This window comes from Pholis gunnellus (assembly GCF_910591455.1).
Source record: "Pholis gunnellus genome assembly, chromosome: 1".
NCBI classification, from domain to species: Eukaryota; Metazoa; Chordata; class Actinopteri; order Perciformes; family Pholidae; genus Pholis; species Pholis gunnellus.
Window position 1 is genome coordinate 20,074,565 of NC_136528.1, and position 22,907 is coordinate 20,097,471.

At 40.4% G+C, this 22,907-nt stretch overlaps 1 protein-coding gene across 2 annotated transcripts in view; it reads right to left on the bottom strand.

The window, feature by feature from the left end:
• The window catches only part of myo1ea (myosin IEa), a 45,302-nt gene that overhangs the window by 22,014 nt on the left and 381 nt on the right, over nt 1-22,907 (bottom strand). For both annotated transcript variants that reach the window (XM_079186392.1, XM_079186391.1), the window contains exons 2-7: nt 8,666-8,806; nt 7,504-7,593; nt 6,318-6,412; nt 3,086-3,173; nt 1,256-1,345; nt 248-379 (exon numbers count right to left, since the gene is read on the bottom strand). In XM_079186392.1, coding sequence (XP_079042518.1) covers nt 248-379; nt 1,256-1,345; nt 3,086-3,173; nt 6,318-6,412; nt 7,504-7,593; nt 8,666-8,806 — 636 coding nt within the window. The remainder of the gene's footprint in view (nt 1-247; nt 380-1,255; nt 1,346-3,085; nt 3,174-6,317; nt 6,413-7,503; nt 7,594-8,665; nt 8,807-22,907) is intronic.

The window sequence follows — 22,907 nt, forward strand, 5'->3', positions numbered from 1 at the left end:
AATGTCACTTTTAAACATGTTCAGGCTTATATTTATGTGCTGTGCTCCACTTTGCAAGTGAAGAAAACTGCACCATGGTAAACTATCTCTTCCAGGGACCTCGAGCCATCCACAATGAAAACAAATTGACCCTCTTCCTGCAGCCAAATGGCACGTCGAGCCCAACGTGTCCTGAAATTCCCTCACAGACCCTCTCCACATGCCAAATGTCTCCCGTTCACTCTTCGGCTCGAAAAATAAGCCTCACCTGATAGAATATATGGAAACTCCTTTCTCCAGGATTCCTCATGACAACACGTGACTTCTCCAGAAGGAAGTTGGAGATTTTCCCTCCATCTGGTTCGCCACCGGAGCTGAACTGGATCTCAAAGTATTTCCCCTGATGGATCAAAACATGTTTTTTTCAGTATTGGAGCAGGCTGCAATAAAGTTTAAAGCCAGAGCTATAAGATCTTGAATACTGGCCCCTGGTTGTTCTTGTGCTAGTGGTGTGTGTGTACATTTATATAAAAATCTGATCTTGCTTTTTGTCCTGCTCTCTTCCCCAGACAAACCTGTAATGTGTCATGGCCCAAAAGTGAACAGAGACACTATTTATTCAAAGACAGTACCTTAAAAGTAGCGATCTCAGGCCATTAGTGCCAAACCAAACTCATTTCCCCCAAACTGGCTCTAAACATATCCTGAGTAATGAGACAATAAGACTTTGTATGCTAACTTGAATACCAATTTTAAGCCTTTTTTGATCAAGTTACTTTGTAAGCAGTGAAGAATGTGCCTCAGTGGTTCTGCATGTATGTCTTTCAATGCAACGTGTCCTTACAGCACAGCTCTGGTTAACCAGGACACACATGAGGATTGCTTCCTCGTGCAGTAAAACAGAAAATCTGTTACTGCAAATCATTGTGTTCAAAAGACTCAGCTTGGATCCAAAAGGTGCGCCACAGAAAAGTTGAGTCCTCAAATTATTCTGGGGTAAGTAGTACCCATCTCTGAGCAAAACCGTCCAGGATTTGCCATGTGAGTGGGTTTCTCTAATTGTGTCTATGTTTCCCAGAGTTGTCCTCACTTACACTGCAAATAAGCTTTGATACACAAAAAAAAATTAGGCTTAAAAAATGTGTCCTTTGTATTTTACTTTGAAGTGGCTTTTCAAACGTTTTCATTAGTCAACAAGAACCTGTTATGAATTGCACTATAATGCTAGGCGTCCTGATTCTCAAAAAGTGTAAAAACTTAAAAATGAAAGCCTTACAAATCTGCTGGAGTTGTTGTTTCTCACGGTCTTGGCATTGCCGAACGCCTCTAGCAGCGGGTTGGATTGAAGGATGATGTCTTTGACGTGCTGCGAGGAGACAGATGCAATAAGCTGTTAGCTACGTCACAGACAGCAGGTAGGGATACCACACACTTCACACCCTCGCTGACAGGCTGGTGTGCACGTCTCTGGAACTTTCCACTCAAATACAAGCACAAACACACACACAAAAGCACATCTACAGACAGACACACAAAGTCTGGAGGGCATTATTTTTCCTGTGAGCCATCTGCATGTCAGAAACACATGAGTTTTAAATTGGTACAGCAGACAGAGCTATTCCCACTTCCACTATTGTACAAAGAAGAATTCTTTTGCGTATCTAAATTTAGGCCTGTATGAAAGGAAAAATAACCACTGCAACTTCACACTTAAAGCTATTTATAGAGAATCAAACAGTTCACTACTTTATCATATTGTATTCCTCCAAGGCAGAGGAGATTCTTCCTATACACATTTGACAAGTATTGACTTATATATGAATGTAGCTTCTAAACTAAATCCATGAGACAACAACTTCAAAGTGAGAACACATTTCCGACAGGGTCTCAAGATGTTAACATAAATTGTCTATATCCATAAGATATTTATATCTTTAGTTCGAGTTACGAATATTGATCGATGTGATTAGTCTTTGTGACGATAAGAACACTCGGACAGATGAACGGATGTGTTGCTGTCAGGGATTTTTTTCTTTTTAAAACTATTCTCACACACATGTGAACACAAGCCATAAACACATTGCATAAGAATGCATGTGCTGTACTGAGAATACCGCACAATGTGTGCAAAGCTAAAGGGAACCATGTGAACGGGAAGCGATGCTGAACAGGAGCTGGAAGAGGTGGAGGCATAAACGTGCTTGTGTGTATGTGTGTGTGTGTGTGTGTGTGTGTGTGTGTGTCCAGAGGCCCCATTTGTTTAAACAAACAACACCAAGATAGTTATTTGTATAACTAGCTTTAAAGTGTACATCTATACTGCAACTTTCAACTCTACAAACAATAATAATAATGCTACACAAGTTTAACACATGCGATGTCGTCAGACTACCAGCTCTACTGTTAATCTCTAGCCTGGAGATGATTTCTAACGTTGCCTTGGTGGAAGCAGCTCTGAGTGGATTAAATATAAAAATCCCTCTGCCATCATGGTGCAGGCATTTCCTCATCAAACTTTGGATCTTTATCAAGCTTAGGAACTGGACATCTGCTGGTTTGGGGGGCTGCCAGATGGCTGAAGGGGGCTGGGTGAATAAGAGGCTGCTGATGGGCTGATAATGGGGTATAAGGAGGAAGATGATAAGAGGAAGATTTGGGTCTAACTAGAAATGTGCAGGAATGAAGAAGAAACATGTTGTTTGATTTCATAAAAGTCTGCGGTGCCATTACATTAGATGGCATTTTGTGAATGATTTGAGAAGTGGGATGTGTTATGAAGGACACCCATTCATTTGAAAATGTTACATAATAAAATGTATTTCCACTCCAGTGAATATATGGTAATACTAATAATAATGATAGAAAAACCATCTTTACACTCCAACCTTCTTCAACTTGAAGAACCTTGATCAAAAGCTTGCCACTATGACTGATTGCTGCACAGAAGTGTGCGGATGCTTTCCCCAACATTTCACATTGAGGTTCAGCTCCAGCATGTCCAACACTATCATTCCATCGATGCAGCTCAACATCTCAAAAATCTCAAACATCTCATGCATCTATTACATACCGTCCTCGCAGGAAAAAAAAAAGCAGCACCTCTCACCTGTACTTTGGGTCCGCCCCCTGACACTCTGGAGATGTAGCTCATGATATATTTGGCTGCCACAGTTTTCCCCGCTCCGCTCTCTCCACTGAAAAACAGACAGAAGTTTAAGCAATGCGTTTTTGCATTCTTACAATCGGCGCAGAACATTTCAATCCACCTAATGCATTAACTAATATAGCATGTGAAACCTGAGTTTATGCTCAGACGTCATGCACACCTGGGTGGTTGTTTGGTATTTCAACCATTCGTCATGGAGAATGAGACAGTTATGTGCTTTTACTGATTGTATGTGCATGCTGCCATTATTTTCAGTTCCAACACATGGGAAATAATACCTTATAGTTGTTAAGCTGTAGGTGGTTTGTTTACATGATTGAACTACTGTGGTAAACATGGTCATGATGATGAGGTTACTTTTGAATTCCAGGTCCCACCAATGAAGAGAGTATTTGTACATATTCTGTATTACAATTATAACATCCTGCTTTATATCAAGGCACAACTACTGACTTCATTCTTGTTGTAAGACACTGCAGACATTTTAACTTCAGACAGCAAAGAGTGTGCATGTCTGCATCTTTGTGTCCACCTAAGCAAAGATGGCTTCTAACCCATCAGTTATGCTGAACCTGCTGAATAAAGAGGGGAAATCCCAACTCCTGCTTTCATGTGTACACACTCTGTTTACTGTACAAACCCAAATGTGTTTTATGCAACTGGGAGCAAATTTCAACTCAGAAGCTAAATGTGTGTTAGGCCACAGCACATCTGGCCAAATGAACTCTGCAGCAACAAGGACATTAATTCTGTTTTGTCACATTCACAGATTTTTCCCTCATTTCTTTCCCTGTCATCCTACACTTGTCTATTTTCCCCTTTGCCTTTCGCTTTGCCAGTGTCATATTTATTTTGATGTATGAGGTTTGGACGTGAATCACGGTGAAGTCTGTTTTCTTCTCTCTGTGCCTTAAAGTAGAGAGTCAGGTCGGTAATGCCTCTGTGAGAAACACAGCTGCAGACTGTTAGAGGCTGCCAGAGGAAGTCATGGGAGCCACTCTATTACACAGCAGTCTCTATATGGTTGTGACCCTCCCCCTATTACCTCCCTGTTTCTTCCAAATCCTTCAGCATTGTCTGGGCTTCCTCCATGCACACTTACTACTTAACTAACAACCAAAAACTGATACATTGTTTTACTTTTAATGTCAGAAAAAAAACTCCAGAGCTCAATCTGAGAGCATTGTTTTCCTCATGAAAGTTATTCTCTGAAGAGCTTCTTTCAACACAAGTTGCAGCTGGATTTGGAGTCTCATTTTAAGGCCCCAAAATGGGCGAGTCTCATTGTTTTGGCTATGAAATGCTGAAGGCATTGTTAACTTCCGCAGAGATTTATTAACCAAACAAGGTTAAACAATGCACTGCAGAGGCACAAAGATTTAAGCAGTAACTTTCATAAATCATTACTGACATCAGCTATGAAAAGGATGCCCAGTCAGCACTGAGTTCTAGTTTTAAATCTAATAAGGCGCACTGCATTCCTACAGAACTAGTTGCATGTACAGTATGTCCAAGTCGACTCTTAGGATTAGGGAGCCTGAGTTAATCTGTTTTAAGGCCCAATTCAACAGTCGATAAGAAGAGGATTTAGCCTAAAATAATTGATGTGCTGTGCTCAGTTCCTTGGAAAGGAAGGAGCAAAAGACTGGAGTCGTGTATGACCTCATGTGCAACAGCTGAGGGGAATACTACATCGGTGAACACGCAGGGCCTCTGGACAAAAGACTGCATGAACACCGAAAGTAGAGGACATGAGCCGTCTGTGAAGCCAGTCACAGAATCAACCGGGACGAAAGCCATCGACCAAGAGTCAGTTGACAAAGATGATCCTCCACATTCGACTTGTGAGCGGCCATTAATAAGACAAAAGAAAAGAAAGTAATAAGCCAGCCAACACTGAACAAACTTGCTTTAATTTGCAGGATTATGTTTCACGACAGAAAAGCACGGCTCTCTGTTGAAACTGTCGACAAACTTAGTGATCGTGTATTTCTGATCTGTGCTTGGAACATGTGAGGCGGTTAGTCCTCCGATAACAGCTCTGATTTCATCTAATAGTTTGACGGGGAGTGCCAAACTGAAAAACACCAACTTGCTCACCCCTGTCATCACATGCTGTAATATGCAGATAGCAGGAAGATAAACTCAATAACAAGTCACAAATTCCCCTACAAGGACGGTCAACACTGCTCCACCATTTCATCCTGATTTCCCCTTATGATTAATTCACACATTTTCTTAGTAAATGTGGAAAAGCGCTAACGCGGGCCGATGCTGACCACACTGCCTGGCCAGCAGTTCACAGCAGCCTTTGTTTGCAGAGACCTGGTTCATCATAAAACCACTTCCATGCTTTTTTTTTGCTGATTTAGTCGATCACAAAATCCACCTCAGTGCCTTTATGTGGGAAACTGAACTAGCAACTGCTGGCTGTCCAAACAACAGGCAAAAGTGCTGAAGCAGGGGTCATTCATCATGAGGCAAGCACTATAGCAACCACACTGCTCAGGTGACTGGGCCTATGGGTAAAGCCCCCATCATGACACCACACTTTTCTCTCCACAGCTTTACAGCTCCAAAACATTCACAGACAAACTCAAACAGGCTGTGAAAGTACCTAAAATCTCCCTAAATGTAGAGAAAGAATGATTCTGGGCCAAGGATCATGCAGGTGTTCTTCCTGTTGCTTTCTTTTTAAACCAGGAAGTCCTTCAAAAATAGCCACTGTAACTGCTGCTTTGTTCCCATCTCAGGTCCTGTACTGAGGCCACGTCTAACTGTGAACTGTGCATTGTTTTCATATCTGCGTATAAGTACATTTCTTTCTCTTCATTTGCATTCCAGATGAAAGTGATATGATGGAAAAAAAACACAAAAGAAACACATCACTCTCAGTCAATCAACTGTACCAAATGATGTTGTGGAACCTGTTCTGTTCTCTGATTCCCCTCCCAACCATTATCACAACCTGCAGAGGCTCAGCAGCAGCTACGCTTTGTTCAAAATACCTCACAGATCACATTGTACAGATTACTATCTCACACTCTCTCCTATCCTGGGCATTTAGAGAGGAGTGAGTTCATAAAATGAACACTCAATACATTTTTTTGTTTAGTTCTTGATGTGTGACGAAGGCTGAGAATGATGCACGACTGTATTTTCAAAGTCTTACCTGATGATGACACATTGGTTCTCTCTGTCAATCATCATGTTTCTGTACATGTAATCTGCCAGAGCGTAGACGTGAGGAGGGTTCTCATACTGAGCCTGAGAGTTGACAAAAGAATTTCATTAAAATCACTGAACAAACAGCTTTTGTAACTTCGTAGAGGTTGTTAATCCAAAACTAATGTTGTCCGTGTAGCCAAAGCTTAATTTATCTATTCTTTTGTTTCATAGACCTCGGTTGTTGTCAAAACACACTTCACTTCAGCCACACTGTTGCGCTGGGTGACATATCCCAGCATTATGCTGAACATGGGCAATGTACTGTGTTTTGACTTGATCCCGCATCCTGCTACTATAAATACTCACTAGAGTCCCAAATGTGTATTAATCCTCAAAATGAAAATAATCCTCCAAAAATGCCCAATTTACTCCTGTTTGAATAACATTTGCAAAAAAACTGCAGTGGCCAGCTGTTTTAGAAAATGACCTAGCCTCTTCAAAGAGAGAGGAAAGTCGGGATGTAGTGAGAGATGGATTAACACATGATTGAATATGGTCTTTTTGGAGCGTTTGTTGACACTAAAAAATATAAAATATATATTAACCCCGCTTAGGCTTTGGTCTGCTCTAAATAAAACAAAATAGGATAGCTTATAAATGCTAAATCTTTTGCCCTCCAACGTCGGTAACTTAATGGTTGGTTCAAACAATTCTGAACAAATCTGAACTTTCTGTAGTTCGAGCTGATAACACTATGCAAACCTGAACCCGCACTTAACTGTAATCTGCCAAACTGTTAAATCTGGCATGTGTATTGCTGAGTGTTTTCACAGTCAGTTAGGATATTAGAAGTCTTTCAGTGTGTCCCTGGCTTAAGGAGACAAGCCCACTCTCAGCAGGCCGGCCAAGAGGGGAGACAGACTCAAACAGGCTGTGCTGTGAAGGTACTGCCAAGTGTTCTCAATGGTTGAGTCAAGTTTCTGACAGCAACATCTGCACCAGTCCACTGGAAACTTCGCACTGCAATGAACCCAGTTCATGTCGAAGCCTTTGTCCTTCGCACTGTTGCCATCGTAAACCCCCAGACATATCAGTGCTTTTACAGTGTGAAGTGAGTTTTCCGGTCTGAATCTTTCAGACAACAGAAGCCATTGAAAACGTGTTCATAGATCATATAGTATCCTACTTACTGCTCCCTGATACATCTCAACTTCCTTTTCCCCAAAGTAGGGCATCTGCTTGAACGGGTTTATGGAGATGAGCACAGGACCAATATATGTCTGAGAAGGTTATACATTAAAGATCATACAAGGAAGACAAACACATCAGCAGAAAAAACGTCTTATTGGAAGTGCAAAGGTTATGTATGAATTGTAAAACATTCACTCTTTAATGGCAAAACATCTGTATTACATTTTTACAAAGAGATTATAGCATAGAAAATAAATGACTTAATCTAAGGCTGCCATGACGTCAAGAGTGCAACAGTGCAGCAGTGGAGTATTTGGTGATCAGGCCTGAGGCTAAATAAGTATCCAGTGCTTACAAATGACAGAGAATAGACCGGCCATATAACACTATGAGGTTTTATGCCCTGAAGCCAAAATGCAGCACAAGGCAAATAAAGCTGCTATTGTGGGTGGCCTACAGTGACCCACAGGCTTGGCAAGGAGACCTCACAGTTACGGCTATTTACTGACCCAAATCAAAGGCCTGACTCAGAGACTTTGAACCTAAAAGTGCCAGCATTTACTAAACTTCATAATCCTGAGCACTGCCGGAGAGAGGATGAAGTTTATGTAATGAGCTGCTCAGCATTGCTTTTCAAAGGGGGTTATTCATTCACTCATTTGACGTCATGAATAGCGTTTGTGTGTGTGTGGCCACAGCTGCACTTTAGAAACCTAAACCTAGCATCTGTGCAATGTACTGTATGAAAATCACAACTCCCCATTTTAAATCCCCACCACAATAAAAAATGACAGCAGCTCAAAAAAAGATAGCAGCAATGCTCAGATTTGGAAAAAAAAAGACGTGATGTCATCATTATGCCATCCAGTGTTTCTTACACCATTTTGTTCACATTTTGCACCACAGTTAGATAAAACCTGACTTTGGTGAAGGAGTGGGAGATAAAGGGTCTGGGTGGAGGTACGTACAAAGAGGCCTTTTGCCCCCTGCACATGGCAGAGACTCAGGAGGAAGGCGTTACCTCCCAACACTGACACTATTACTCAACTGCTACAACAACACTATGAATGACCATTCAGCTATTCTGGGAATAGCAGGGATGAGACAGGGGCTCGGCTATTTCTCGCCGGGGTGTGAGCTGCGATTGTGAGCAAAGGATACAAAGATGTAGTCATCCATGTATCTCTTCTTGAGGTTGTCCACGATGGCGTCCTCATTGATCTTGCTGAGCAGCACCATGTCATCCACTCCGCTGAGTTTGACATTGTGGCTCTGCCAGTGGTACCGGTACCCCCGGCTCCCCTGCAACAAAACACATACAAAGTACAATTGTTAGGTCACTGAGAAAGACACAAAGAGACGGCGTGGACTAATCGAGAGTCTGACATCAAGGTGACACTGACGCACTGCTACGTGAAGGAAGAGCGTCTTTACAGGACACTCGGAGGCCAAGGTAGTGCGGTTTTATCACAAAATGAAAGCCAAGGGGAAAATGGTTATTATCCCAGCAACGAAAAGTCAAAGTGCGCACATTTTCTGATCCCAGCAGCACAATGACCTGGGTTTACTTTGAAATAGTGCAAGGTCAGATTCCCAAGAGTGCTTTGTGTTATTTGTCCAAGTGTTAAAGATGCTCTGACCCAACTTTTGTCCACATCCTAACAATCTGGTTTGTTCCTACATTCCTGTTTTTGTTTTAGCCGAGTGAGTCTCCGGAGAACTGAGGTCATTCATCATGCGCTATGAGTCAGTTGCGCTATGAGTCAGTGTTGTCTTGCTACTGTGGACGAGGGTCACAATGTGCTGTGAGGAGTGAGTCTCTTTCTCCTGGATGGAGAACCACTCAGAGCTGCAGAGAGCATCCAGAACATTAAGCCACACACAAGTTAACTCTTGACTTCCTCCCTCTTTAGTGAGCAAGTGATTGGAGAGGGAGGAGCAGAGAGAAATAAATCAATCATCCTGTCATATTTCGACAGCAAGATACTGTACTTGATGTAGAGGAGGAGGGATAATTTATTCTTATAACATATATCGATATTTTTAACCCTGCTAGAGGAATGTCTCTTTGGATGTCAGTCAGTCGGTTCAGCACTTTGGTCCAGAATTAAATATCTCTACAACTAGAGGAAAAATATCCATGAAATTGTTTACAGACATTCGTGGTGCCCAGAGTTTGATCCCCTGACTTTTCATCTAGCGGTTGATATTTGTGGCGTTTAGTAAAATGATCCTAAATTCATCTTTTCTTAACTGCTGCGTGCAAGGTCAAGAACAAACTTACACTGTCAATTGTATTCTGTTTCCTTCTTTATGTTTTGAGATTGTAGTGTCCTTTTGATTTCAATATTATACAGCCCATGAAATATCATACAATGCAGGAATGAACAATGTATACACAATAGTCTGAATTTACACTGACTAATCTTTAGTAATGGAAACAATCTTCAAAACACCAAAACTGTGAGTAAAACAACAACAGATATTAAGTCGATGAAACAAAAACAACCAAGAGCAAAACCCTGATCCACAAACTAACGTCACAGTACAAAACAAACCAGTGGAAAGTTATTTTGCATTTGGTAATTTACTCTAAATGACTTAGCGAAGGGGGAGGGCAAGCAAGCTTTTAATATCCTTCAGGGTGACTTCATTCTTTACAACAGCTAAATTAAAGCCACTTTACAGACTCGGTCATAGCATGGGAGATGACGAGGAATGTTTCCAGCTCTTCACCCTAATTCTGTAGGTATTTCCCCCTCAGGAGGCGAGAAGCAAATTATAGCTTGATTAATTCTTCAGATCACACCCATTAACATGTTTTACTGCTTTTTAGGTGCGGCAGAGAGAGATGCTGACTTTCTTCCTGTCTTAGCAACAACAACAGGTTGATGTCACTCTCAGTGACAAAAGCACCTCCTGACAATGAGAGAAAGGAGGGGAGGAACATTTGATTGGAGTTTAAGAAGCAAATTCAGGTTGTGGAGAAGGAAGACATGCATAGAAACCTTGTTCCAGTCTTCTAGTAAAGTCGATTTTGCCTTTGAAATATTTTGTCTTTGAGGGATCTACAATCTGTTCAAGCTACAATATCTAAAACCTTTGATTCGGTGAAGGAAAAGCTTCCTAAAAAAAATGGAAAACCTAAAGAAGAGCCACAAAGAAGAGATCCATCTTTCAGGACGAACAGACATTCAATCGACGTCGTTCATACATAGCAGACGAAAGGAGAGGTTGATTTACAATATTGAGACACAAACATCAAGTACATCACATATAATATTAGGCAAATGATTAAGAACAAGAAGAAAGTTTCAGGCAAAATGTATGTAAAACTGTTCGGACTGAAGATTGTGGATGCAGACGTTAAGCCTGTTTTCTTTGTATCACTGATGAACTCTTTTCATTCATGCCATTACTGGCTGCAACCTACTTATTAATAGTACTATGACAGATGAAACCATTTTCTCTGAGAGCAGACATTAAGAGAGAGAGCTGGCAGCCACAGAGTGAAAACACTTGAAAATGCTATATTTAACCTCTCTCTGCTATGTCTGGAATGAACGTGTGCAGATTCAAGAAGGGAGAAGTAATAAGCTGGACATGTAGGAGGTAAACATCTAATATTCTGAGGATTGTTTCATCTGTTTGGATTCAGGCCTTGTGTAATGAGGCAAGAGGACTAAGAAAATATTCTTACTTACAGCAGTGAACTAAGGGAGTCGCTGCACAGCGAAGGAGGGCTGCACATATACACACAAGGACTTCTGGGAGGTGCCTGAAACAACCACTCTGCTTGAACATGAAAATAGCTTTTTACAGTATTATTTGACATACTTTTATCAATCTGAAAAATGATGAAGATATTTCCCTAAATGTTTTACTGAATTCTGGATTTTCTTGTATTTTAATTTAGTAACACTGTGATGTTACTGAAGTATGCAGATGTTAAATACAATACAACTTTATAATGCCTATAAGGGAATTGGACATTTTAGTTTAGGCAGTACAACATACATATTGTACATTAAGCATAACAATTAAGAACGATAACCTAATGTTTAATTTGCAGATTGACAGTAAATTATTTTTTATCTTAGAGGCAGGTAAACATAACAGCAGCCCATCATTACTTGTTGGCAGTAGGGAGTATTCGCTCACAAAGAAGTGTCCGAGTAGATGAAGTATGTGTTAGTGGTTACAAAAATAACCAAAGTCCATCCATTCAAACCAGTTATCCTCGAACAAAACAGCAACACACACAACTCAAAACACAATTAGTTGTATTATATAGGTGTGATAAGAAATCACACACACACACACGCACACACACACACACAAGGGACATCTGGCACAAATGTGGTGGCCATAACAACATCATCACCATGGAACCACAGACTTCCTCCCGAGCACGGCAACACGTGGACTCATTAAAGAGCCGAGCGCCTGACATCACTAATATATAGTGTTCAGAGCCAGTTTGATCAGAATTAATGATATCTTGACAGATACTATAACAACAGTTATTAATGGAAGAATAAGACAGTTTTAACTTCATTAGTTTCCCATTTGAAAATCAAAGACTTCCAGATCATCCAAAATCAAGCTATGGGACCAGACCTTTTCCCAGAAGTTAAATACAAAGGAATTTCAATACCAGTCCTGATCCATAAGCCCAGGGTTTCCCTCCATGAAAATACCATTACCATATATGGAGAGTGCTGAGCAGCTCTGGCTCGGGGGACAGGAAATGGCTGGGTTTGATTCGGTATCATAAGCGTCACTTTTCCCCTCATTTCTCCCTTCTGTGCCGTTCTCCTTTCGCTCACCAGGATCTTACACACAGTCCACCATGTGTTAGGACTACATTTGTGCTCTGCCCTCTGAGGCAAATCTGGATAGAAGCCATAAGAACAAATTCCTCTGTTCTAAAATAAGAAGCAACTAAAGTTGTTAATCACTGCGTACCAAAAGTCTGGAGAAATAGCACAACCTCAGTACAAGCAAATGATTGAGGACGACATGTGGTGAAGGTAAATCGAATACTGGTAAAATATTAGTTTCTGCACAGGACTACGCCGATTCTCCTGTTTGTCATTATCAGATCAGAACATTTTAAAGTACAAACTGCAGGATGTGTTAGTTGAAGCCTATGAAGCCAAATCTGGCTTAACTACACAGCCTTCTTAGTGCTACATGCCGGACTTACTGCTCATGTACTGAATGCAACTCCAGGAAAATGCCCAAAGCATTTCAGAGGATGTGACTTTGACTTGGGCCTGGACCGCTTTAGGAGAGACCCCATGTCTGATAAGCTCTCACGTATTAGATTAGCAGTGCCACCATGTACCAGCATACTTGACCTGATTTTTAAAGTCAATGTTGATTGAAAATGTCCTGTTACGAAAACGTTCCTGTCATAAAGACAAATTTCAAGAATTAAAGCTTCGACAATAAACACACAGTAAATGTTTTTGTAGTTGTGTTGAAAAATAACAATCCTCCCTCTTAATAAACTTAATAATCAGACCAAACATCTATTTCTCAGATGCACTAACTGCATGACGATATATTACTGCTGTTAATATTTCCTCTTTAGAATAGTTCAAAAGCAACTGGTGGTAAAATGTAAAAAGATGTGGATGTAGGGCTATGAATAACTGCCCAACAGCAGTGATTCAGATGTGACAGCTATTTCCGAATTATCATCAGTACTCACCAATGACTGCGTTTTGAAAAGCCTGCTGGCAAAAGAGCGAAGGACAAAGACCCGAGTAATCTAATTTGGTAAACACGTGTCACAAATTAAATTACAAATTAAGGGTAATTCCAGTAATGGAGGAGAGTTTCCAAAAGACTCTGTCCTTTGAAATTACTTTTGTTTTTTGTTTTGTTCTGGCAACCTAAAATACATTTCTAAATGCTCTAATTCGTGCCTGCATTTTGTCATTTTTCCGATGGGTTTTGCAGAGTGTAAAGTATTTTTGATCTTTAAACAATTATGTGGTCCAAATGTAGACAAAAGAGTTGCCTCGCCATCAGAATAACATGTTGAGTTTAGCATCTACAATCAGAGTAAAAGCACTGAAGGGGGTATTGGCCTGATCAGTGTGTCATGATTCAAGATTTGCTCAGTTAAATTTTTCACATAACAAAATAGTTATTCCCTGATGCATGTTAGAGATCACACTGTTGCATGAGCTTTAACAAATCTGCACGATATTCTCAAAGATAAAATATTTAGTCGTCATGCAGCAAACAGGCAGAACACTTCAAGCACCATGCCAGTGGTTTTGCGTGTTTTAGCCCATTAACTTTAAATCATGTATTCTTTACGCTACTGAGAACCATTTTCCAAATTATACCATAAGGTTTTTTTTTATTGATTTACTTCCCTCAAGCAGTTTATTTCAGTACAGTATGGAAATCATACTGAGAGACTTACAACGTGCTTGTGATAGACAATCCATCATCGTGCACAATGAGTCAGCTTCATTTTGTTTGACAAAGTTACATCATTGTCAAACAGTGATGTCCTGTCGATCCTTGTTGATAGGTTCAAACATTTTTGGGAGACTTTGTCCTCCAACCTGAGAATCACATTTTTAATGCAAGAGAACCAAGTTCACATTGTCCTTTTCAAGATGCTCACTTATTGTTTCTCTCCCTATCTTTACTTTTTCAACAATCCTAAAACTTGGAAACCTTGTGAATAAAATACTTTTTGAAGTGGACTCTCCAATTATCTGATTTTGAATGCACCAACAAGGACTACTTTTCAAAACAGTCCCTGCTCATAAGTGTTATCACACAGCCACATATGTTCTATTGTAACAAAAAAGGCACCCAAATGTATGCTTTTATAGATTAGCTACTCAAGCCTGAAACATCTGCAAGATCATTGCTACACTAAAATGAGCATGAGCAATTTTAGAAAATATGGTACGCTAACTTTCATATATTCCTGATTTTTCACTGGGGTATGAGGTATATGACGAGGAGGAGCGGCTTGTCACTAAAATGAGCATAGCTGGATTAAAGGTCAGTCCACCTCTGAAATCCCCTTTGCTTTAATGAGTAGGTGGAAAGCAAGATGCTGGAACTTGGCTTGAGTCTTGGGGAGCCTTAATTCACAGACAAATAGCCTGAAATCATACCTTTGTACATTAATACCGTCCAAGCTTATCGTCATTATTTTTGTCTAGTGCTACTACAGGACACTATTTCAAACTACTAAAAGAGCTATAATGTGAACCAAGACCGTCCACTCCTGAACTGTGCCAAAAGAGGTCAGTGAATATCTCCAACACACACGCCAGTAATGTGTGGGTTGATTTGACAGATTTTTCGCCTAATCCTTATTTGGAATCCAAAACATATCTGGTTTGACCTAAACTAAACAGCTTTAATGGTATTACTCTCTAAACAGCATTTCCACCTGGTCTCTCTTGCTTACGTTTGCACTTTATCCAGGATCACTCACTGCGTGTAATCGGACCAGAGGCAGATGAAACTGCTGACTGAGATGGTTGGCCTTTCCAAGGTAGAGGGAGAAGATAAACAACGATGAGAGGCAAAGTGGAAGAAGCAGAGTTTGTGCGCGTGTGTGCGTGTGTGTGTGTGTGTGTGTGTGTGTGTGTGTGTGTGTGTGTGTGTGTGTGTGGTGTCAGAGGAGCAGTGACCCACAGTGTGAGGCAGTCTGAACCGGTCTGAACTTCATAAGTATGGGATGCTCATTAAGGTCACACTGAGCCCTGTACACACACACACACACACACACACACACACACACACACACACACACACACACACACACACACACACACACACACACACACACACACACACACACACACACACACACACACACACACACACACACACACACTTCAGGGATCATCTTAGTGCTGAAATCTCCAGATGAGGCTGGAACTTGATTAAAGAGTAAATCCACACAGAATAAAATTACAAACTGCAGAAAAACTCTCTCTAAACTAAGTGTTGAAAATTCTCACTGAAGATTGCAAAAAATATATAATATAAAATTCAAGTTGTGGTGCTGACATTTTCAAAGCTAAAAAACAAAATGAAAGCTCGATGACTAAAGCGTTTTTTTCAAAGAAGCAAATCCACATTTTGTGCCACTTCAAACAACATGCAGTCACATCTGGCTCAATGACATACAGTAGAGGAAGACAGAAAGCTTCCTGTTGCTTTACTTGCCAACTGGCTGTGGAAAAATATCAGAAAGGTCTGTTCGGATTGTAAGGAGAAATATATAGCCTGCAGCCTCAAATATTAGGCTTAGGCTTAGATACACAGCCTCTCTTTTTAAACATCTTATTACTTACTATCTTCGCTTACTCGTATGTGGAAAACAATAATCTCCTATTGATGCAAAGGCTTGGAGCCAAAGTCACTGGATAAGGTGTACAGGAAAAGGTGATGTAAGTAATACACACCTGCACATACAGTAGAGGATAGCTGGGAGCACAAGCCATTCTTAACTTTAACTTTCAGTGACATTGGTCACTTGCATGTTATTGGGACTGCAACAATATAAATAATGCAGACCAACAAGCCTCGTGCTTTGTTTCCATGACTAGAATTCTAATGCTGGGATGGATCTGAGCTGCTCGAGGTTACACACAAGGGAGGAATGAAGTGTATCGTTCTGCCAGGATTTGGTAACATGAGGACTGACTGGTTGTGATGATGTTATAATGCTGTGCCTGCAGGCAGGGCAGGGCTGAGCACCGTCGCTCCCAGAGAAAGAGGACACAATGATCAAGTGTAAACAGATACTGGACAGCTTTTAACACATCTCAGAATGAACTACACAGAGTTTCAGCTTGTGACGAGTGGCAGCACTTTTCTTTTTCCGGGTGGAGTAAAACCTTGGAAACTTCCGAGCGGCTGACTTTAAACTTTAATCTCAGCCTCTGAAGTGGATGACAACGGCAACAAGGCTGCTAATAAAACTAAATATCAAAGACAATGTGGTTTAATTCAACTGAAGACGTGTCACAAAGTACTGTACATTTTCTTTTTAAAGCAGCCTCAGTAGTGGTTGAATGTAAACAAACCATCTGCAGTGGAAACTCATTCATAGCCATGCCTTGTACCACAACAGGGCTTCAGTCTCAAGTTTCAATCAACGAAACCCAAACCAGCATCTTCCCTAGTAGCAACCGAATACATGTTAGACACAAGTTGCAGACTCTTTCAATTTGAATCTGAGGAGGAAGGGGAAGCTTGACAGAGTGAATCGTTGGTTTAGTGAAAGGCCACCAAACATGCCAGGGCTTTCTTGTGTTTCCTGCCACTCATGAATTATCTTAATGCCGCCATCACTTCTTCAGACGTAAGAGGAAAATTATGGGCTCAACAAATTTAAGTTTTCACAAATAAATTGACCAAAAAAAGACTGAATTTGGCATTTAGAGCATAAATCTATTTAAGTGGGTTGCTAGCATTTCACTAAAGATGGCTTTGATTATGTCAGTAACCCAGCCTTTTATGTTTTTGACGACATAATAATGCCTCCATTTATTCATAATATACCATGGGCAGAAATACCCTCTAGTATCAGCACTAACAAGCTACAGTGGCAGCTCACTTTAGTAAACAGCTTCCATGAGAGAAGCAAATTACTGAAGTCAAAGTCTACAAAGGTTTCAAAGAGAGCTTCTTGCTGAATCTGAGCCATTGTATCCCTGAACAAAAGTCTTTTGTTTTCTCTGTAAATCTAATATCTCTTGATCATATTTTAACAAATAAACTTGAAACAGACCTCCAGGACTCGGTCAAAAACAGAGGTGTATCTCTGAAAAACACGTCACATTATAGGAATTATTCCGCTGTGTGCAAAAACTGTTTGGGTGTCGAGTACAGTGCTGAAAGGCTGACATTGGTCAAAGGTGCCTCACGTTACTGTGAGAAAGCTCACTTTAATCTAAGAGCAAAAATGCATTGTCCTGACATCACGTGGTTTCAGTAAACTTCACTTGTTCTCCAGAGAGTTTTTAGTCGATTCAAATACCATAGGAGGCTCTATCATGACAAAACCTACTGTAAGTGAAACTAAAACAGCTTTTGACTGCATATCTATGAATGTGTCGACATGTGCATCAGTGTTTTCTGTTGCATGTTCATTGGGTGAACGGTTGTGCTGCATGCATATGATAAATGGGAGTTTAATGACTTTGACATTTTCAACTCCACCAAAGTGAATACAGTCATAATGTACCAAAAAAGAATGACTCAGCTGTTTAACGCAGGCACTGACGGCACAGAAAGTCAATGCGCTGCTTCTCAGTATGTGGTGAATGGAGCACCAGCCAGCACTGGTTGATGATGCATACTGTGATTCTCCTAATTAAAGAGCAGTGCTTAAGTGTTGAAAAAGAAAATACACAATACTCTTACAGATGTGTTCATCCTGAGCATCTAAAAAAAGAGGGCACGAAATGCCCGCCACTTTGATATTATTATAATTATAGGTGGTGACTTAAAACAAGAAGCGCATCAAAGTTTGCATCAAGCTTGATCTGCTTACTCGGCTTCACGTCAGTAATTTATCTGTTATGAACAATAACAAGCTGAGTGCAGGAATAGAAAAGCTGGATTCCAATCAGAAGACAATTGTACTGTACACAAGAGACCATTAGCCCCATTAGCAATTCAAACTGAGTAGATAGACATGCTGTGCTGACTGTATTACAAATAGGAACATTGGCTGCTTACATACAGTAACTGTTATTGGAGATATTCTTTCTCATTGCGTTAAAGTAAACTGTTCATTTAAGTACAATTAAACCTCACATAAGTCAATATTCGTTAACGGCAATGTTAAACATAATTTGAAGGAGTAAATCTATCCTACTGTTCAACACAGCAGAATATCTTTGAGATGGGCAGTTTTCAGATGTCGACCACAGGCAGCCCATTTCAATCAGATCATCAGAAGACAAAGCTGTTGAATGTCCTGTTTAGGGCACGCTATATGGTTCACAATGTCTTTAGTTTTGTTAATGTTATTGTGACCCAGCTGTAAGTAACCATAGTATTATATTTAGCTGACATAGTATGACTAGTACACTGTAAAACCATGTTGAAGGATGAAAATAACCTTTAAGTTCAAGAGGATACTATTCCAACACGACAGTCACTGCATGATTCCACGCTGAGAATTGCACTGACTCAGCCCCGCCATGGGGCATGTGCCAAAAAAGACAACTAATTCAAACCAGCTAATTTTGACTTTGTTTCCAGTCAGTTCCTTCACGTCCCTCCAGAGAAACATAACATCTGACAAGGCTTTTAAAAGCTTTGACTCAGTTCTTGTTCTGTCTACCATGTTTTTCCCCACATGGTCTTTGCCCAAAATATATACACTCAACTTGATATTTTGTGGATATCACTGTAAGATATTCATTTAAACACCATACGACTACCCTTGGATAAATAAAGGTCCTTTTTGAGATGAGCCAGGACAGTGTCTCTGTGAAGGAAGTAGGGTTAAACAATATCAATCAGGCCAAACAGACAGCAAGTGACAAGTTAAAGACCAATGAGCTGGACATATTACAAGGCCGAACACTGGCTGGCATGTGACGATGGGAAACTATCAGAGAAGACCGGAGCACAAGAGTCTGAACTTGTTCCCCGTCCACGATGAGGAAAGTCATACATGCAAATGGGCGGTTACGACAGGACACAGCTTGGTTCATGGTCTGAGAACAAGGAAAACAAACTAAACAAGCATTAAAGGATGTTACATGGAGCTGGACTTACATGAATATGTTGACACAGATAAGAGACTTTATGACAAAGTATATTTACTTTACTTTATTATCTTCATGAAAGAAAAAGAGAAGTGGACTGTCAGGCATTGAGAAGGATCTAAAAACAGCTGAGCAAGACAATTTAGTTTAACACCCTAAAGCTTTTAAAAAAATGTTTGAGAAAATTAATTTCAGCACAGACGCTTAGGTGCTAAAGATGATTAATAAACTCTGATAAAACAATTCCATCAACTTCACTCTTATTAGTTTGATGGGGATGTTCACCAACGGTGAGAACACAAACCCAGAACAGCTGCAGAAACAGCTGTGCTTAATGTAACCCCTTATTTAAATTTCAAATTCAAACATGTTGTGGAAGAACTGCATTAACAAGTTAAGAGGATCTGTAAGGCTGCACTTAGGCACTGTGGTGCATTGAGCATGTGTGCAGCAGATTTGACCAACATCATGATGATTAACCCTCTGGTCACCAATATCTGTACCAAATGTTATGGCAATACATGCAAAAGGTATTGAGAGATTTCAGTCTGAGCAAAAGTAGTGGAGGGACTGACCAGCATCGCCATTCATAGAGCCCCACCTGTAGCATGGCTAAAAATGTAATTACTGTTACCACGCTACAGCTGATGTGATTAAATTTGCACCCCATGATAACTGCATTAAATATTACAGCTCTGTAATTATTGGCCAGTTGATCTCTGAGAAAATGTGTATAGCGCTCTGTTTAGTTGCTGTGTGCATCCTCTCCCCATCACTCACAGTGAAAACATGGCGGCTGAGACTATAAAACCAGAACTACAGCAGTGTAAGTAGACGAGTAAAGGCGTCCATGGTTGGTGGTCAGTTTGAAAACAAGGCTGAGGCATACACATAGAGCCACACTGGGCAGCTATACTCTGAACTCTTGGCCCCAGGAGGGGTGTGTCTCACACACACACACACACACACACACACAAACACACACACACAGACATTGCTCAGGGGACCCAGTAAACAAACTGAGTCACAAGAACCGCTGGGTGCTCCTCACCTCACCACTTCCAGGGTTCAATATCATGTTTCACATTTACAGGAATACAAGAAGCCTTGATGTCATCTCTGGGTGACTCACTGATGAAATGTGAATCGAAATATGCTTATTTTGGTAAGAGACAACACTGAAATAATGACGTAGAAACAATGATTGGCCATCCTTTAGGTTTAACTAATTTTGGATAAAACAAACCCCAAAGGTTTCATGCCACCTTATTTTACGTATCTGATGTTTTATTTGGCCGAGCTAAAGGCTACTGTGCAACAACAAACAAATAAAGAAGAAATAACTCCTGCTACTTATCGTCAGTAATCCAGCCTCTTGCATCATGTGCACAGAGGAATACTTAATACTTTAATACTTAATTTAAGATTTCAATAAATCAAATCAACTTTGGATGGCTCCATGCCTGAGTTTTAAGAAGAAAGAAAAGATGTGTTGGCCAATTAAGAAGATGAGGTGAGTAATGGAGTACATTATTGTGAGTGTGGCGTTCATCTCTACAGTGTCAGACTATAAAGGTTTTTGTTGTTGCGTCAACATTTTTCATGACTGGATGTGCTCATGTGAAACAAAATCTAAAAGGAGGAAGAAAATAGTACCACATCTGCTTGCAATAAATTCAAAGATTAAATAATGAAATGGAAATGTTGCAAAAAGAAGTAAAAACCAGAATTGACTTAAGTTTATCTCATACTAAGTGAAAAGCTCACAAACTTGACAACAGAAATTTACAATGAGCAATTTATATGCTTCTCTTATCCAGAGTGATTTACAACAAGTGCAACAGTAGAAGAAGTCAACACTCCTGATGTCCGTCATCACAAACAGCAGCTCATTGAACACACAGTTTTGTACAAATGACGTATGGAGCTGGTCGAGAGTGTGCGAGTGTACTGAACCACATGCGACAAGCCTAACGAGTTCCCCAGGTCCACAGAATGAGTGTTCGTCCTGTTTTTAGAGAGACGGCTTGAATTCCTGAGCAAATCTCTACAGCAGTGATCGGTTTGAAAATGGAGCGCCAGCTTTGAAACGAAGGGAGATGGGGGTTACTCAGTACGCACCTCCCTGTAGGAGAAACTAATGCAAACCATCTGCTGTCATACCGACTTGCTATTCAGCATCTGGCAGAGAAAGAACCAGTGAGCGATGCTGGTGTCTGCTATTCCAGACAGTTAGGATGACAACCAGACTATTTTCTCTCTCTTCTACTCTCTACATTAGCTGATACTCTCTCTTTGACTGATGATACCCTCTTTGTTTTAAAAACAAATCCTACAATCGGTGTTTTGACCACGTCTTAGAAGCCGTTCTTGAAGCCGTTCTATTCATGTCAAAGCTGAAGAGTGTTCTAAGTTACCTCACAAGAAGAAAACAACTGTGCTGACTGCTCATTCACTCCGCAAAATAAAAAGTGATAACTCCACAAAAGCAGAATCACAGCAGGAATGTTGCAGTAATGTATTACATCTCAGCTCAAGTGCAAACGCTCTGTTATGCTGACTGCATATTATGCAACCTTTGTCCTTTTGGTTTGTCTCTAGGCAACCCGAACTACGAGTACAGGTTTTAGTCCTGCCTGTTTTGAATGGACATTGTTTGCGTGTATGTGAACAAAGCTTGAAGCTGCAATCATGCCGGCTAAGATACAAACAAATGATTCTATATTCCTGAAGGCAAATTTAAGCCCAAAACAAACGGATATGTTTGGTTAAAAGTGATGTAATCCAATAACAAAGAAGCAGCCATATTGTCAAAGACACATTAATATGTGCTAAAAAGCTGCATCACAGCTGTATTATTATGTTCATCAGCTAAAGTGGGAATTACGCTACAGAAGAATGTAGCTTGAAGAATTGTTGCCAAAACACAACAACTAGGCCACACGACCTCGATAACTTAGCTCTAGGCGTGTCTGCTCCAGGGATGGCATTCAGTAACCAGGAAAAACCTGTCAGACAGACACATACATACAACAACAATGCCGCACACACTCCACCTGACACATGCTCCAGGGCTGCCTCTCCTTCCATGACTAACCAGTTTTAAAGAAAAGGCTGCACCTAATGACAAATGTTTTTAAGTGACATTGCATCCTCTCTGGGTGTCACTCACACAGGTGTAATTCTACAGCTGTGGGTCAGTGCTGTCTAATTACTTTCACTGTAGCCTATACAAAGTCTATGAGTCAGAGAGACTGTCAGGATGAAGACAGAGGAGGAAACAGTCAGAGACAGACAGAGGAGACTTTTACCGATTGTGGATTGATGATCAAAATGGGAATAAACACCAAAACAATGTACCATAAATAATTAAAGAAATACCAACAAATGACACCTATAGCTTTTCTCACAACAACAATAAAGCAATTTGTCAAAAAAAAAGTAACAGAAACTGGAGTTGGTTATCATTTTTGATTTGGTTAATGGACAGTCATTTTTGGGAGACATTAAATGGACTATATATCGATTATACGTCTGTTTCTTTATAGCAACTGTGCCATTATAGAAGTATAAAATAACACGTGTTATTGATACTGTATAAAAGTACTGTACAGTAC